At 47.4% G+C, this 17,190-nt stretch overlaps 1 protein-coding gene and 1 non-coding gene across 4 annotated transcripts in view; both read right to left on the bottom strand.

Annotated features, from left to right (window-relative positions):
- LOC140455160 (uncharacterized) overlaps positions 1-17,190 on the bottom strand; it is a 38,348-nt gene that overhangs the window by 8,799 nt on the left and 12,359 nt on the right. For all 3 annotated transcript variants that reach the window (XM_072549860.1, XM_072549861.1, XM_072549862.1), the window contains exons 2-5: positions 10,156-10,269; positions 9,959-10,060; positions 8,831-8,959; positions 59-139 (exon numbers count right to left, since the gene is read on the bottom strand). In XM_072549860.1, coding sequence (XP_072405961.1) covers positions 59-139; positions 8,831-8,959; positions 9,959-10,060; positions 10,156-10,269 — 426 coding nt within the window. The remainder of the gene's footprint in view (positions 1-58; positions 140-8,830; positions 8,960-9,958; positions 10,061-10,155; positions 10,270-17,190) is intronic.
- Positions 3,789-3,861, bottom strand: trnam-cau (transfer RNA methionine (anticodon CAU)). The gene has a single exon. It is a non-coding gene; the product is annotated as a tRNA-Met (tRNA).

The following is a 17,190-nucleotide window of genomic DNA, read 5'->3' as shown; positions in this document are numbered from 1 at the left end:
TTAGATTAGATTAGATTACTTACAGTGTGGAATTGATTCTAATATCTCAGCTACTCACCAATTTGTATTGATTGATGAAGTAAGAGAGTTGAAATTATCACCGAAAGAAATCCACAAACAAACAGGATCAAACAATGAACTGTCAAGAGAGAAAGTAATGAAAATCAGCCTGTTCTACTTGGAAGAGACATGACATGAATGTCAATATACATGGAACATTCCAGAACAGTACAGGCCCTTCGGCCCTCTATGTTGTTCTGACCTGTGGAACCAATCTGAAGCCCATCTAACCTACACTATTCCATCACCATCCACATGCCTATCCAATGGCCATTTAAATGCCCTTAAAGTTGGTGAGTCTACTCTTGTTGCAGGCAGTGTGTTACACCTCCCCCCCATTACTCTCTGAGTAAGAACCTACCTCTGACATCTGTCCTATACCTATCACCCCTCAATTTAAAGCTATGTCCCCTCATGCTAGCCATCACCATCTGAGGAAAAAGGCTCTCCCTGTTCACCCTATCTAACCTTCTGATTATCTTGTATGTCTCAATTAAGTCACCTCTCGACCTTCTTCTCTCTAACAAAAACAGCCTCAGTTCCCTCGTAAGACCTTCCTTCCATACCAGGCAACATCCTGGTAAATCTCCTCTGCACCCTTTCCAAAGCTTCCACATCTTCCCTATAATGTGGTGACCAGAACTGTACCCAATACTCCAAGTGCAGCCGCACCAGAGTTTAGTACAGCTGCAGCATGACCTCGTGACTCCGAAAATCAATCCCTCTACCAATAACAGAACATAGTACAGCACAGAACAGGCCCTTCGGCCCATGATGTTGACCCGAGGATTACTCCGAATCTAAAATAAAATAACCTAACCTGTGCACCCCTCAACTCACTGCTCTCCATCTGCATGTCCAGCAGTCGCTTAAATATCCCCAATGACTCTGCTTCCACCACCACCGCTGGGAACGCATTCCATTCCTTCACAACACTCTGCGTAAAAACCTTCCTCTGACATCTCCTTTGTACCTTCCTCCTAATATCTTCAAACTATGACCCCTTGTACCAGTCAATCCTGCCCTGGGGAAAAGTCTCTGTCTCTAGCTATCCATGCCTCTCCATAACTTGTATACTTCGATCAGGTCACCTCTCTTCCTCCTCTCCACAGAGAAAAGTCTGAGTTTATTCAGCCTTTCTCCATAAGACAAGCCCTCCAGTCCAAGCAGCATCCTGGTAAACCTTCTTTACACCCTCTCCAAAGCCTCTTTATCTTTCCTATAGTAGGGTGACCAGAACTGGACACAATATTCCAAGAGTGGTCTCACCAGGGACTTGTAGAGCTGCAGCAAAACCTCGCGGCTCTTAACCCCGATCCCCCTGTTAATGAAAGCCAAAACGCCATATGCTTTCTTAAGAACCCTATCCACTTGGGTGCGACTTTGAGGGATCTATGTACTTGCACACCCAGATCCCTCTGTTCCTCCACACTGCCAAGGATCTTGTCTTTAATCCTATATTCAGCATTCTGGTTTGACCTTCCAAAATGCATCACTTTGCATTTATCCAGGTTGAACTCCATCTGCCATTTCTCAGCCCGGCTCTGCATCCTGTCTATATTGCGCTGCAGCCTGCAGTAGCCCTCTATACTATCGACAAAGCCTCCAACCTTTGTGTCATCTGCAAATTTACTAACCCACCCCTCAACCTCCTCATCCAAGTCATTTATAAAAACTACAAAGAGCAGAGGCCCAAGAACAGAGCCCTGCGGGACCCCACTCACCCCCACTGACCTCCAGGCAGAATACTTTCCATCTACAACCACTCTCTGCCTTCTGTCAGCTGACCAATTCTGAATCCAGATAGCCAAATCTCCCTGTATCCCATACCTCCTGACTTTATGAATGAGCCGACCATAGGGAACCCTATCAAATGCCTTGCTGAAATCCACATACACCACATCTACTGCTCGACCTTCGACGACCTGTCTCGTCACCTCCTCAAAGAACTCAATAAGATTAGTGAGGCAGGACCTGCCCCTCACAAAGCCATGCTGACTGCCTTTAATCACACTATGCTTTAACAAATAGTCATAAATCCTATCCCTCAGAACTCTCTCCAAAACCTCGCTGACCACAGACGTAAGAATGACCGGTCTCTAATTGCCAGGGATTTACCTATTCCCCTTCTTGAAATGAGGAACAATATTTGCCTCCCTCCAGTCCTCCGGTACGATTCCCGTGGAGAGTGAGGAAGCGAAGATCTTCGCCAGCGGCTTAGCAACCTCCTTTCTCACTTTCCGGAGCAACCTCGGATAAATCTGGTCTGGCTCTGGCGACTTAACAATCCTAATGTTTGCCAACATTTCCAGCACTGAAAATGTGTTGCTGGAAAAGCGCAGCAGGTCAGGCAGCATCCAAGGAGCAGGAGAATCGACATTTCGGGCATGAGCCCTTCTTCAGGAATGAGGCAAGTGTGCCAAGCAGGCTAAGATAAAAGGAAGGGAGGAGGGACTTGAGGGAGGGGTGTTGGAGATGCGATAGGTGGAAGGAGGTCAAGGTGAGGGTGATAGGCCGGAGTGGGGTGGGGGCGGAGAAGTCAGGAAGGAGATTGCAGGTTAGGAAGGCGGTGCTGAGTCTGAGGGTTGGGACTGAGGCAAGGTGGGGGGAGGGGAAATGAGGAAACTGAAGAAATCTTAGTTTATCCCTTGTGGTTGGAGGGTTCCTAGGCAGAAGATGAGGTTCTCTTCCTCCAGCCTTCATGTTGCTATGGTCTGGTGATGGAGGAGTCCAAGGACCTGCATGTCCTTGGTGGAGTGGGAGGGGGAGTTGAAGTGTTGAGCCACGGGGTGGTTGGGTTGGTTGGTCGGGGTGTCCCAGAGGTGTTCTCTGAAACATTCCGCAAGTAGGCGGCCTGTCTCCCCAATATAGAGGAGGCCACATCGGGTGCAGTGGATGCAGTAAATGAGGTGTGTGGAGGTGCAGGTGAATTTGTGGTGGATATGGAAGGATCCCTTGGGGCCTTGAAGGGAGGTAAGAGGGGAGGTGTGGGCGCAAGTTTTGCATTTCTTGCGGTTGCAGGGGAAGGTGCCGGGAGTGGAGGTTGGGTTGGTGGGGGCTGTGGACCTGACGAGGGAGTCACGGAGGAAGTGGTCTTTTTGGAACGCTGATAGGGGAGGGGAGGGAAATATATCCCTGGTGGTGGGGTCCGTTTGGAGGTGGCGGAAATGACGACGGATGATATGATGTATATGGAGGTTGGTGGGGTGGTAGGTGAGGCCCATTGGGGTTCTCTCCTGGTGGCGATTGGAGGGGCGGGGCTCAGGCCGAGGAGCGGGAAGTGGAGGAGATGCGGTGGAGAGCATCATCAACCACGTCTGGGGGGAAATTGTGGTCCTTGAAGAAGGAGGCCATCTGGGTTGTTTGGTATTGGAACTGGTCCACCTGGGAGCAGATACGGCGGAGACGAAGGAATTGGGAATATGGGATGGCATTTTTACAGGGGGCAGGGTGGGAGGAGGTGTAGTCTAGGTAGCTGTGGGAGTTGGTCGGTTTATAGTAAATATCTCTGTTGATTCAGTCGCCCGAGATAGAAATGGAGAGGTCTAGGAAGGGGAGGGAGGAGTCTGAGATGGTCCAGGTAAATTTGAGGTCGGGGTGGAAGGTGTTGGTAAAGTGGATGAACTGTTCAACCTCCTCGTGGGAGCACGAGGCAGTGCTGATACAGTCATCGATGTAGCGGAGGAAAAGGTGGGGGGTGGTGCCAGTGTAGCTGCATGCCACAGTCTTGCCTTCTCTGAGGATTGAACTCAGGACCTTCAGATTATGAGACTGACGCGCTGCCTACTGCGCTAAGAAGGCCACATCAACTTCATCAATCTTGACCTGTTCAAGCCTGTTTGAACAGCTAATAAAAGCTAACACACCGTATGCCTTCTTAACAATCCTATCAACCTGGGTGGCAACTTTCAGGGATCTATGGACATGGACACCAAGATCTCTCTGCTCATCTACACTGCCAAGAATCTTTCCATTAGCTCATCACTCTATATTCCTGTTGCGCCTTCCCAAGTAAATCACCTCACACGTTTCCACGTTAAACTCCATTTGCCACCTCCTTGCCCAGCTCTGCAGCTTATCTGCAACCTGTAATATTCTTCATCACTATCCAGAACTCCACCGACCAGACTGTCACCCACAAATTTACTAACCTACCCTTCCACACCTTCATTCAAGTTATTTATAAAAATGACAAACAGCAGTGGACCTAAAACAGACCCTTATGGTACACCACTAGTAAATGAACTCCAGGATGAATATTTCCCATCAATTACTATCCTCTGCCTTCATTCAGCTAGCCAATTGCTGATCAAAACCGTGAAATCCCCCTCAATCCCATGCCTCCATATTTTGTGCAATACCCTACCACAGGGGAACCTATCAAAAGCCTAACTGAAATCCACATACACCACATCAAATGCTTTACCCTCATCTACCTGTTTGGTCACCTTCTCGTAGTACTTAATAAGGTATGTGAGGCACGACCCACCTTCACAAAACCATGCTGACTATCCCTAATCAAATTATTATCCCTAGATTATTATAAATTCTCTCTCTTATAACATTTTCCAACACTTTACCCACAACTGAAGTAAGGCTCACAGGTCAATAATTACCAGGGTTGTCTCTACTCCCCTTCTTGAGCAGGGGAACAACATTTGCTATCCTTCAGTCTTCTGGCACTATTCTTAAAGTCATAGAGATGTACAGCATGGAAACAGACCCTTCGGTCCAACCCGTCCACGCCGACCAGATATCCCAATCCAATCTAGTCCCACTTGCCAGCACCCAGCCCATATCCCTCCAAACCCTTCCTATTCATATACCCATCCAGATGCCTCTTAAATGTTGTAATTGTACCAGCCTCCACCACTTCCTCTGGCAGCTCATTCCATACAGGTACCACCCTCTGGGTGAAAAAGTTGCCCCTTAGGTCTCTTTAATATCTTTCCCCTCTCACCCTAAACCTATGCCCTCTAGTTCTGGACTCCCCAACCCCAGGGAAAAGACCTTGTCTATTTATCCTATCCATGCCCCTGGTGGTTTATAAACCTCTATAAGGTCACCCCTCAGCCTCCAACGCTCCAGAGAAAACAGCCCCAGCCTGTTCAGCCTCTCCCTGTAGCTCAAATCCTCCAAACCTGGCAACATCCTTGTAAACATTTTCTGAACCCTGCAGGCAATGAAGCATAAAGATCAATGCCAAAGGCTCGGCAATCTCCTCCCTAACTTCCCAGAGAATCCTAGGATAAATTCCATCTGGCCCAGGGGACTTATCTGTTCTCACACTTTCCAGAATTGCTAACACCTTGTCCTTGTGAACCTCAATCCCACCTAGTCTGGTCGCCTGTGTCTCAGTATTCTCCTCAACAACATTGCCTTTTTCCCAGTGTGAATACTGATGAAACAATATTCATTTAGAGTCTCTCCTATCACCTCGGCTCCACGCACACCTTCCCATTACTATCCTTGATTGACCCTAATCTTACTCTTGTCATTCTTTTATTCCTGATATACCTATACAAAGCTTTAGGGTTTTCTTTGATCCTACCTGCCAATGACTTCTCCTGTCCCCTCCTGTTGTTTCGTAGTTCCCTCTTCAGGTCTTTCCTGGCTAACTTGTAATTCTCACCGCCCTAACTGAGCCTTCGTGTCTCATCCTAACATATGCCTCCTTCTTCCTCTTGACAAGAGATTCAACTTCTTTAGTTAACCATGGCTCCCTCACTCAGCCACTTCCTCCCTGCCTGACAGGTACATACTTATCAAGGACACACAGTAGCTGGTTCCTTGAACAAGCTCTACATTGCAATTGTGCCCATCCTCTGCAGTTTCCTTCCCCATCCTATGCATCCTAAATCTTGCCTAATTGCATCATAATTGCCTTTCCCCCAGCCATAACTCTTGCCTTGTGGTATATACCTATCCTTTTCATCGTTAAAGTGTGATGACTATCGCCAAAGTGCTCACCTACCTCCAAATCTAACACCTGGCCGGGTTCCTTACCCAGTACCAATCCAATGTGGCCTCATCCCTTGTTGGCCTGTCTACATACTGTGTCAGGAAACCCTCCTGCAGACACTGAACAAAACCTTTTCCAGTTAATATATCTGGGAAGTAAAAGCCTCCATAACAACTATCCTGTCACTCTCGTTCCTATCCAGAGTTATCTTTGCTATCCTTTCATCTACATCTCTGAAACAATGCGGAGGCCTATCGAAAACCTCTCCTGTTTCTAACCTCATTCCTTACTACCTCGGTAGATGAGTCCTCAAACATTCTTTTTGCCACTGTCATACTGTCCTTGGACTAACAATGCCACACCTCCGCCTCTTTTACCATCTTTTCTGTTCTTACTGAAACATCGAAACCCCAGAACCTGCAACAACCATTCCTGTCCCTGCCCTATCCATGTCTCCGAAATGGCCACAACATCAAAGGTGAACACACAAAGTAGTCTCTCAGCCCTACAATCTTCTCGACACATCACTGGGAGGTTCTGTCTCCTACAGACTCAGAGAGGAAGGCTGCCTCTGACATCATGCCCACCTGCTTCCAAGTTGTGTCCCCAATAAGCAGGAGCACAAAACTGCAAGATTTCCAACTACCTATCCGGGAAGGAAAGCCGAGTGCCATGGCACATTTCACAAAATTCCCATGTGTGGCTTCTTCCCAAGTTTGATCCTCAGGCCTTGTAATTGCATCCATCCCATTCCTTGCTCCTTATCTCACCAGCCATCACCACTACTCATCGTCACCTGAATGCAACATCCCCCCCATCCCCCAAAGGCACTCCCAAACCATTCCATTTCTCACACTCCTGGGTCTCTTCCTTCTCCCCTCACAGTAGAAGAGAACATGGACGACTAGGGAAAAGCCGAGGACTGAAGATGCTCATTCGGTCATTCCCACTGCAGAGGAGGCAGCTCTGACATGTTGGCAGCTTAAGCTGCTTTAACCTTCTGTCTATTCACCTGATGAAGGAGCAGTGCTCCGAAAGCTGGGGATTCCAAATAAACCAGTTGGACTATAACCTGGTGGTGTTTACAAACTGACACCTCACGCCAGGTTAGAAACAGCTGCCTCCCCCTCACCTCTCCTCTCATTCAGTAGGAACAGGGCTGACTGGAGGACACCAGTCAACTGCCAACAGAGAGAGAACAGATACCTATCTGAACACGTGTAGCTTATAGGATCATCAATATTAAACACAGACCTATTAAATATTAAACATAAATTAGACACATAAATATTAAACACCTCGGGAACCCCACCCCCTGCAAGTTCCCCTCCGAGCCCCTCCCCATCCCGACTTGGAAATATATCGGCCGTTCCTTCAGTGGGGCTGGGTCCCAATCCTGGAATTCCCTCCCTAAGGGACATTGTGGGTCTACCCACAGCACATGGACTGCAGCGGTTCAAGAAGGCAGCTCACCCCCACCTTCTCAAGGGGGGGCAACTAGGGACAGGGGCAGGAAATGCAGCTCACCCCCTCCTTCTCAAGGGGGGGGCAACTATGGACAGGGGCAGGAAATGCAGCTCACCCCCACCTTCTCAAGGGGGGGCAACTAGGGACAGGGGCAGTAAATGCAGCTCACCCCCACCTTCTCAAGGGGGGGCAACTAGGGACAGGGGCAGGAAATGCAGCTCACCCCCACCTTCTCAAGGGGGGGGCAACTATGGACAGGGGCAGGAAATGCAGCTCACCCCCACCTTCTCAAGGGGGGGCAACTAGGGACAGGGGCAGTAAATGCAGCTCACCCCCACCTTCTCAAGGGGGGGCAACTAGGGACAGGGGCAGGAAATGCAGCTCACCCCCACCTTCTCAAGGGGGGGCAACTAGGGACAGGGGCAGTAAATGCAGCTCACCCCCACCTTCTCAAGGGGGGGCAACTAGGGACAGGGGCAGTAAATGCAGCTCACCCCCACCTTCTCAAGGGGGGGCAACTAGGGACAGGGGCAGTAAATGCAGCTCACCCCCACCTTCTCAAGGGGGGCAACTAGGGACAGGGGCAGGAAATGCAGCTCACCCCCACCTTCTCAAGGGGGGGCAACTAGGGACAGGGGCAGTAAATGCAGCTCACCCCCACCTTCTCAAGGGGGGGCAACTAGGGACAGGGGCAGTAAATGCAGCTCACCCCCACCTTCTCAAGGGGGGGCAACTAGGGACAGGGGCAGGAAATGCAGCTCACCCCCACCTTCTCAAGGGGGGGCAACTAGGGACAGGGGCAGGAAATGCAGCTCAGCCCCACCTTCTCAAGGGGGCAATTAGGGACAGGGGCAGGAAATGCAGCTCACCCCCACCTTCTCAAGGGGGGGCAACTAGGGACAGGGGCAGTAAATGCAGCTCACCCCCACCTTCTCAAGGGGGCAATTAGGGACAGGGGCAGGAAATGCAGCTCACCCCCTCCTTCTCAAGGGGGGGGCAACTAGGGACAGGGGTAGGAAATGTAGCTCACCCCCACCTTCTCAAGGGGGGGTAACTCGGGACAGGGGCAGTAAATACAGCTCACCCCCACCTTCTCGGGGGGGGTAACTAGGGACAGGGGCAGTAAATGCACCTCACCCCCACCTTCTCAAGGGGGGCAACTAGGGACAGAGGCAGTAAATGCAGCTCACCCCCACCTTCTCAAGGGACAAGTAGGAATGGCCATTAATGCTGGGCCCAGCCAGCGATATCCATGTCCCACGAGAAAATTTTTTAAATCTCCACGTCCCGTGAGAAAATTTTTAAAAATCCCCAATCAGAAGTACCAGACTTCCAGCTTACCATTAATGTTTAAGAACGGCAGAGTGCGGTTTGTATTCAGACCAAGAAAGAGGATGGAAACATAGACGATCACTGCTACACACATCAAACACCCGAACCCCGCGATACATCTGTACAATGTGGAGAAGCCTGTGAAAGGGACAGAATAGAGGTCTTGGTTAAATAAGAGTGTGGTCAGACAGATCCAGTTCTGCACCCTCAGAAACGTCAATTCTCTTCAGGAACTTTGCATGGTGTGCTTCTTACCGAGTCAACTTCCCATCTTCAAAGCAAACATTTGTCACATTGTCAAAGAAAAGCAGGCCGAAGAATGTTTTTGGAGGGAAGGAGTGGCAGGGGAGGATGGGAAGGGGAAGAAGGGAGATGTGTGGGGGCTGGACTGAAAGAGGTGGGGGAGAATGAGATGCACAGGAAAGGGGAGTTGGATGACCGGAGAAGAGAAACAAGGGGGAGGAGAGTGATCAGTGGGAAGAGGGAGGCAGTGGATTGGGAGAAGGGGATGAGGAAAGATGAGTGGGAGAAGTTGGGTGGGGTCAAGAATCAGAGGGCAGTGATTGAAGGTGATTGGCCAATAAATCAGAGATGACATGAGGAAAATGATTTTCACACAGTGTGTGGATAAATCTGGAACGTATGCCAATCTTTTATAAGTGTTGGTGGAACAAGCTGAATCATTCCCTGAAGAGACATGGTTTGCTGGAGAGGGAGGAAATGAGTTGAGAAGTTGTGCTGTTACCATTTGCAATCGTAAATCAACCTGGAATCTGAGCTGCACAATATCAGAGCAAAGGTGGAAGATAACTTTAGGATTAACAAGAAAGAGAATTACACTACATTCAAAATGTGATCACTTAGATGTAATAGAAAATGACCAGCATGGACCTTCCTCCACTTGTTTCCTCTGTGCTTTGAAAGGAAATGACGATCCTGCAGCACGTCCATCTCTGAGCGTATCTTCCACCCCTGCGCCCCCAGTTTGAAATGTACTTTTGTAACCTACCTACAAAGCGTGTATGAGGTTTCATCAATGTTGTAAATTGATAGTGTTCAATTTGATAGTATGAGCCACAGGTTCGTATCTGACTGCAGCCAGTGTGTGTTTACACATCAGCTAAACAGGTCACTTACCCGACTCAAAAACAGCTAGAACACTTGCAATTAACAGGCAGATGACAGCCACAAGCTGAAGTGCCACAAAAATGGTGGTCAGCTCCTTCTGCTGGTCTGGACCTAGGAACACAAACCCAAGGGCAGCAAAATGAAAACCAACAACCAATCTTTTGATGTAGAAATTACTGAATGCTTTTAACATTGTCAATGAATACCTTGGAGTTTCTTCAAGACAATGATTATGATAGCTTCTCCAACAATGGAGGTCAAACTGCTGGTCAGAGCCACAACAGAGATGAACAAAGTAGCAACGAGAATGAAGAGAATCTCTGAAATGTGAAAACAACACACAAAGTGAATCAATTTGACATGAACTCAAAATCTTCCTGCAGACCACAATTTTTTTGTTCATTACGGTTCACTCGGATAATCTTCGCACAACTGACAAACTTCTTAATCAAACCTCCCATACTCAAGTCGACATCTTTGATAGATTCCATCAACAACAAGGAACACAGTACTAAGGCCTGCAGAACCTCACTGGAAAAGGAAGGAACTCTGGATCCAAGCTGCCCCTTTGTGTTGGATGCCATGGCTTTTCCCTTCTGTAACTGGTTCTGCCTCTGTGACCTTATCTGGGAAAATTAAGTAGCCTACCTCAAATGGACTACCCTCATCAACCCTCCCTGCAACCTCCTCAAACATGGAGCCATGTTAGCCCCTCAGAAATGTTTCCAATCATTTTCCTGCTAACTAGTCTCAGTTGCAGGTCTATAATTACTCAGTGTTTGGTTTTCTCTCTTTTTAAACAATGGTAGAACATTTATTTGTGTTCCCAGACCTCCAGCAACATCTAAAACAAGAGGTTGGAAAACTAGGTTGGAGCCCCATCCACCACCACAGCTTTCACTCCCTTCAACACTGACACATAGCTGCAGCAGTATGCACCATCTACTAGAGTAACTTAGCAAGGCTGCACCACCAACACCTTCCAAAGCCACAACCTCAACTATCTAGAAGGTCAAAGGCAGAATATGCGTGGGAATACCACCCCCTGCAAGTAACTGACTGACTCGACGTGGAAATCTCTCCATATTCCTCCACTGCCACTTCACAAGTTCTGGAATTCCCTTCCTAACAGCACTGTAGTCTAGCTCTGCCCAGAGGACTGCTGTGGTTCATCAGTGCATTGCTAAGGGCATGATGAGGAGATGCTGGTGTTAGACTTGGCTCACACAATACTGGATTAGAGTCCAACAGGTGTATTTGAAAATACCAGCTTTCAGAGTGTTGCTCATTCATCAGGTAGCAGTGGGACAGTGCCATAAGACACAGAATTTATAGTACAGGATCATTGTGTCATGCAGCTGATATCTTAGTGCTCCAAAAGCGAGTACTTACAAAGAAACCTGTTGGACTATAACCTGTTGGGTTGTGACTTTGAACTTTCTCAAGGGTTGCTAGCCTAGCCAATGATGAGCACAGCACCTGGTGTAAAGGAAGGCAGTTATGGTGTTTGGAGATCAATCCCCTTAGTGCCAGCACATGCTTACAGCAGTTACTCAAACTAGCATCCCAGCTCCAATCATCTTCAATGACCTTCCCCTCGTTGCAAGAAAGAAACAAATCTGCTGAAAGAAAAATATTCCATTCAGACAGACAGCCTCTTGCTTCCCTTTTAACCCAAATTCTCAGCTGTGTCCCAAACTGCCAAAGGCTGACCCAAACCGAATACAATTAGTTTTTGATTAACCCAGGGGTATTCCCTCACTGTTCATCTGCATGTGAACTTGGAATGTTATAAAAGATATATTTGTATCAACCCATTGAGACATGTGATTACACTGGTCCATGACAGGTTGGTCTGACCCAGAGAGAAGGACATTATCACTTGGTTGCATCAGCTCCCTCCATCATAATCACATCAATTAACCTTCTTCAAAATAGGTCCCAGTTCACCCTAGGCTGAAAGGGACATTGCACAAGAAGAAAATGTAGACTTTTCCCAAAGCAAATGAGTAATCACAAAACAGAGGGTGAGAAAAAGAGAGAGAGAGGGAGAGAGGTAGGGGGGGTGTAGGGGCAGGGAATACACATATGGCTATGAAGAACAGGGAAAGCTTCTTTATGTTTGTGATCAAGCAAAATACATTTTGCTAGAGCAGAGATGGAAGAAACAAGGAGTCACTGACATGGGTCATGCTGTCAGAAGTCAGTTCCAGAATACTCAAGCTGAGTCAGATTTTCAAAACACACTTCAAGATTGGATTGGATGTAACAGCCAGGGAAAAATGAACCTGCTGAAAGGCCAATTCGATAAAGGTACAGCTCTTGGTGTGTCTCAGTTGCACTGTTTAATGCAGAAGCATTTTTTTTTAATTCAGAAGTATTTGTTACCTCTTATGCTATACAGTCATGTAGGCCAGAAACTGGCCCACCATGGTGATACTGACCAACAAACAGCAAACTACACTATACCCACTTAGCTGCACTTGGTCAATAACCTACAGTGCTGGAGCATTTTAAATACTCATCCAGATGCTTCCTGAAGTTTGTCTCCACCACCCTCTCAGGATGACGTGGCACATTTCTACCACACACTGAATGAGTCATAGTGTCAGAAATGTACAGCACGGAAACAGACCCTTCAGCCCAACCCGTCCATGCCGACCAGATATCCCAACCCAATCTAGTCCCTCCTGCCAGCACCCGGCCCATATCCCTCCAAACCCTTCCTATTCATATACCCATCCAAATGCCTCTTAAATATTGCAATTGTACCAGCCTCCACCACATCGTCTGGCAGCTCATTCCAGACACCTACCACCCTGTGTGAAAAAGTTGCCCCTTAGGTCTCTTTTATATCTTTCCCCTCTCACCCTAAACCTATGCCCCTCTAGTTCTGGACTCCCTGACCCCAGGGAAAAGACTTTGTCTATTTATCCTATCCATGCCCCTCATGATTTTGTAAACCTCTATAAGGTCACCCCTCAGCCTCCGACACTCCAGGGAAAACAGCCCCAGCCTGTTCAGCCTCTCCCTGTAGCTCAGATCCTCCAACCCTGGCAACATCCTTGTTTATCCTTTCTGAACCCTTTCAAGTTTCACAGTTAAAAATCACACAACACCAGGTTATAGTCCAACAGTTTTAATTGGAAGCACACTAACTTTTGGAGCGACGCTCCTTCATCAGATGATGAAGGAGCATCACTCCAAAAGCTAGTGTGCTTCCAATTAAACCTGTTGGACTATAACCTGGTGTTGTGTGATTTTTAACTTTGTACACCCCAGTCCAACACCAGCATCTCCAATTCAAGTTTCACAACATCTCTCCGATAGGAAGGAGACCAGAATTGCACGCAATATTCCAACAGTGGCCTAACCAATGTCCTGTACAGCCGCAGCATGACCTCCCAACTCCTGTACTCAATACTCTGACCAAAAAAGGAGAGCATACCAAACACCTTCTTCACTATCCTATCTACCTGCGACTCCACTTTCAAGGAGCTATGAACCTGCACTCCAAGGTCTCTTTGTTCAGCAACACTCCCCAGGACCTTACCATTAAGTGTATAAGTCCTGCTAAGATTTGCTTTCCCAAAATGCAGCACCTCACATTTAGCTGAATTAAACTTCATCTGCCATTCCTCAGCCCATTGGCCCATCTGGTCCAGATCCTGTTGTAATCTGAGGTAACCTTCTTCGCTGTCCACTACACCCTCCAATTTTGGTGCCATCTGCAAACTTACTAACTGTACCTCTTATGCTCACATACAAATCATTTATGTAAATGACAAAAAGTAGAGGACCCAGCACCGATCCTTGTGGCACTCCACTGGTCACAGGCCTCCAGTCTGAAAAACAACCCTCCACCACCACCCTCTGTCTTCTACCTTTGAGCCAGTTCTGTATCCAAATGGTTAGTTCTCCCTGTATTTCATGAGATCTAAATGTGTTGGTGGAAAAGCGCAGCAGGGTCAGGCAGCATCCAAGGAGCAGGAGAATCGACGTTTCGGCCATGAGCCCTTCTTCAGGAGAAGAAGGGTTTATGCCCGAAACGTCGATTCTCCTGCTCCTTGGATGCTGCCTGATCTGCTGCGCTTTTCCAGCAACACATTTTCAGCTCTGATCTCCAACATCTGCAGTCCTCACTTTCTCCTCCTTCCATGAGATCTAACCTTGCTAATCAATCTCCCATGGGGAACCTTGTTGAACACCTTACTGAAGTCCATATAGATCACATCTACTGCTCTGCCCTCATCAATCCTCTTTGTTACTTCTTCAAAAAACTCAGTCAAGTTTGTAAGACATGATTTCCCACGCACAAAGCCATGTTGACTATCCCTAATCAGTCCTTGCCTTTCCAAATACATGTACATCCTGTCCCTCAGGATTCCCTCCAACAACTTGCCCACCACCGAGGTCAGGCTCACCGGTCTATAGTTCCCTTGTTTGTCCTTACCACCCTTCTTAAACAGTGGCACCACATTTGCCAACCTCCAGTCTTCCGGCACCTCACCTGTGACTATCGATGATACAAATATCCCAGCAAGAGGCCCAGCAATCACTTCCCTACCTTCCCACAGAGTTCTCGGGTACACCTGATCAGGTCCTGGGGATTCATCCACCTTTACCCGTTTCAAGACATCCAGCACTTCCTCCCCTGTAATATGGACATTTTGCAAGATGTCACCATCTATTTCCCTACAGACTATATCTTCCATATCCTTTTCCACAGTAAATACTGATGCAAAATACTCATTTAGTATCTCCTTCATTTTCTGCGGCTCCACACAAAGGCTGCCTTGCTGATCTTATTCCCTATTCTCTCCCTAGTTACCCTTTTGTCCTTAATGTATTTGTAAAAACTCTTTGGATTCTCCTTAATTTTAGTGAAAAATCTTTTTCTCGAATCTCCTCTCAGAGACATCTGTCATGGCTTTGTTTTGATTTACTATTGTCACTGGCGTCGTGATACAGTGAAAAGTATTGCTTTACGTGCTAACCAGACTAATCATACCTTATGTAAGTACATTAGGATAATAGAACAGAGTGTGGAATAGAATGTTACGGCTACACAGAGGTCGCAGAGAGATCAACTCTAATATATGAGCTGTCCATTCATCTCATGATACATCTCACAATTCCATATACTTCAATCAGATCTCCTCTGAGGAGAACAAGTCCAGCCTATTTAGTTTCTCCTCCTAACCGAGCCTCTTCATCCCAGGCAACATCCCGGTGAGTTTCCTCTTCAAGCTTTCCAACGCAATCATATCCTTCCCAATAGTGTGGCGACTTGAACTACACACAGTTATTCCATCTGTGGCCTAACCGATGCTTTACGAAGTTGCAACAAGTCCTCTTTGCTCCAGCTAGTGAAGGCAAACCTTTTCAATGCCTTCTTCACCATCCCATCTCCCTGTGCTGACACGTTCAGGGGTCGATGGATTTGTACACAAAGATCCCTTTGTTCCTCAGTATTCCCTACAAACCTGCCATTCATTGGGCAGATTCTTCCCTTATTGTTCCTTCCAAAATCACTATTATCAGGATTAAAATGTACCAGCCACTGTTCTGCCTAATCTCTAGCTGATCAATATCAGACTGTACCCTGACACTATCCTCTGCACCATCCAGGGCAGCACGGTGGCTCAGTGGTTAGCACTGCTGTCTCACAGCACCAGGGACTTGGGTTCAATCCCACCCTCAGGTGACAGTCAATGTGGAGTTAGCACATTCTCCCTGTGTCTGCGTGGGTTTCTTCCCATAGTCCGAAGATGTGCAGGATTGGCCATGGGAACTCACAGTGTTCAGGATGTGTAGGTTCAGTGCATTTGCCATGGGAAACGCAGGATTATAGGGATGGCTCTGGGTAGGATGCTCTTTGGACAGCCAGTATGGATTTGTTGGGCCGAATGGCCTGTTTCCACACTGTAGGGATTCAATATATATAGCTCACCAAATTTTCATGTCACCTCCCTTCATCAATTAAACCTTTGAACATTCACATCCTAGTAGTCCCCTGTAGTTTGCATTAGTGTGCTGCTGATTGCAGGCTTCCATCCAATTACAAAAACCTTCCACCATCCTCTTTACCTACTGTTTGTAAACCAGGTTTGGATTGAGTTTACCAACTCGCCTTGGATTCTGGCGGTACATTTCAGACCAGCTTTCCATCAGGGACTTACAGAAGTCCATACAAACGGCATCAACTGCATTCCCTTCATCAATATAGTTGGGCACATTTTCCAAAAACCCCATTAAATTAGTCAGACAGGTCTCCCTCCAACAAGTCCCTGCTATCTCTGATCAATCCCTCTTTTTCCAAATATTGATTTATCCTGTCTGAGAATTTTTACGAATAATTCCCTACTACTGAGATCAGAGTGAATAGTCTGTAATTTCCTGCTGCCCTTCTTGAACAAAGGAACCAAGTTAGCTATCATCTAGCCTTCTGGCAAATCGCCTGGACCAGTGAGTACTAAATATATCTGACAGGGTCCCAACAATCTCCTTGCCTTGCCTTGCAGCCTGGGGGATATACAGTATCTTATCAGAGCCTCAGGATAGATGCAGCTTTATGCTCACTAAACTGTCGAATACTTGTTCATATTTCGTGTCTGTTGGGAGGCCAGTACAATAATCCCAGCAAATTGATTACCCTTTTCTTGTTTCTAAGCTCTAGCCTGAGGGTCTCAGTGGAAGATCTAGGATGTCATAGCAAGTCATACGATGCCACAGCATGGAAACAGGCCGTTCGGCCCACACAAAATGTCTTCCATACTAACCCGATTTCCTTGCATGTCCTCCTTCCAACAGTCAGAAGGAGATAGAGCAGCAGATATCTAGGATATCAGAAAGAGGTGAGCAAAACAGAGTTATTGTTCAGATTCAAGAGTGTGGTGCTGGAAAAGCACAGCAGGTCAGGCTGCTTCTGAGGAGCAGGAGAATCGACGTTCCAGGCATTCTTGATGAAGGGCTCCTGCCCGAAATGTTGATTCTGCTGCTCCTCGGATGCTGCCTGACCTGCTGTACTTTTCCAGCACCACACTCGACTCTGATCTCCAGCATCTGTTGTCCTTACTTTCTCAGAGTTATTGTTCACCTTTGCCAACATTAACTGGGATTGCCTTAGTAAGCTGTAGACTTTTGAAAGGGCATCTAAAAGGGCCTTTTGTGTCAGTATGTAGTGGTCCTACTAGAGATGGGACAGTGTTAGACCTACTCCGAGGGAATGAAGCCAGTCA

This window comes from Chiloscyllium punctatum, chromosome 30 (assembly GCF_047496795.1).
Source record: "Chiloscyllium punctatum isolate Juve2018m chromosome 30, sChiPun1.3, whole genome shotgun sequence".
Lineage (NCBI taxonomy): Eukaryota > Metazoa > Chordata > Chondrichthyes > Orectolobiformes > Hemiscylliidae > Chiloscyllium > Chiloscyllium punctatum.
The sequence above is the reverse complement of the archived record's forward strand: the minus strand, read 5'-3'. Positions and strand labels throughout refer to the sequence as shown.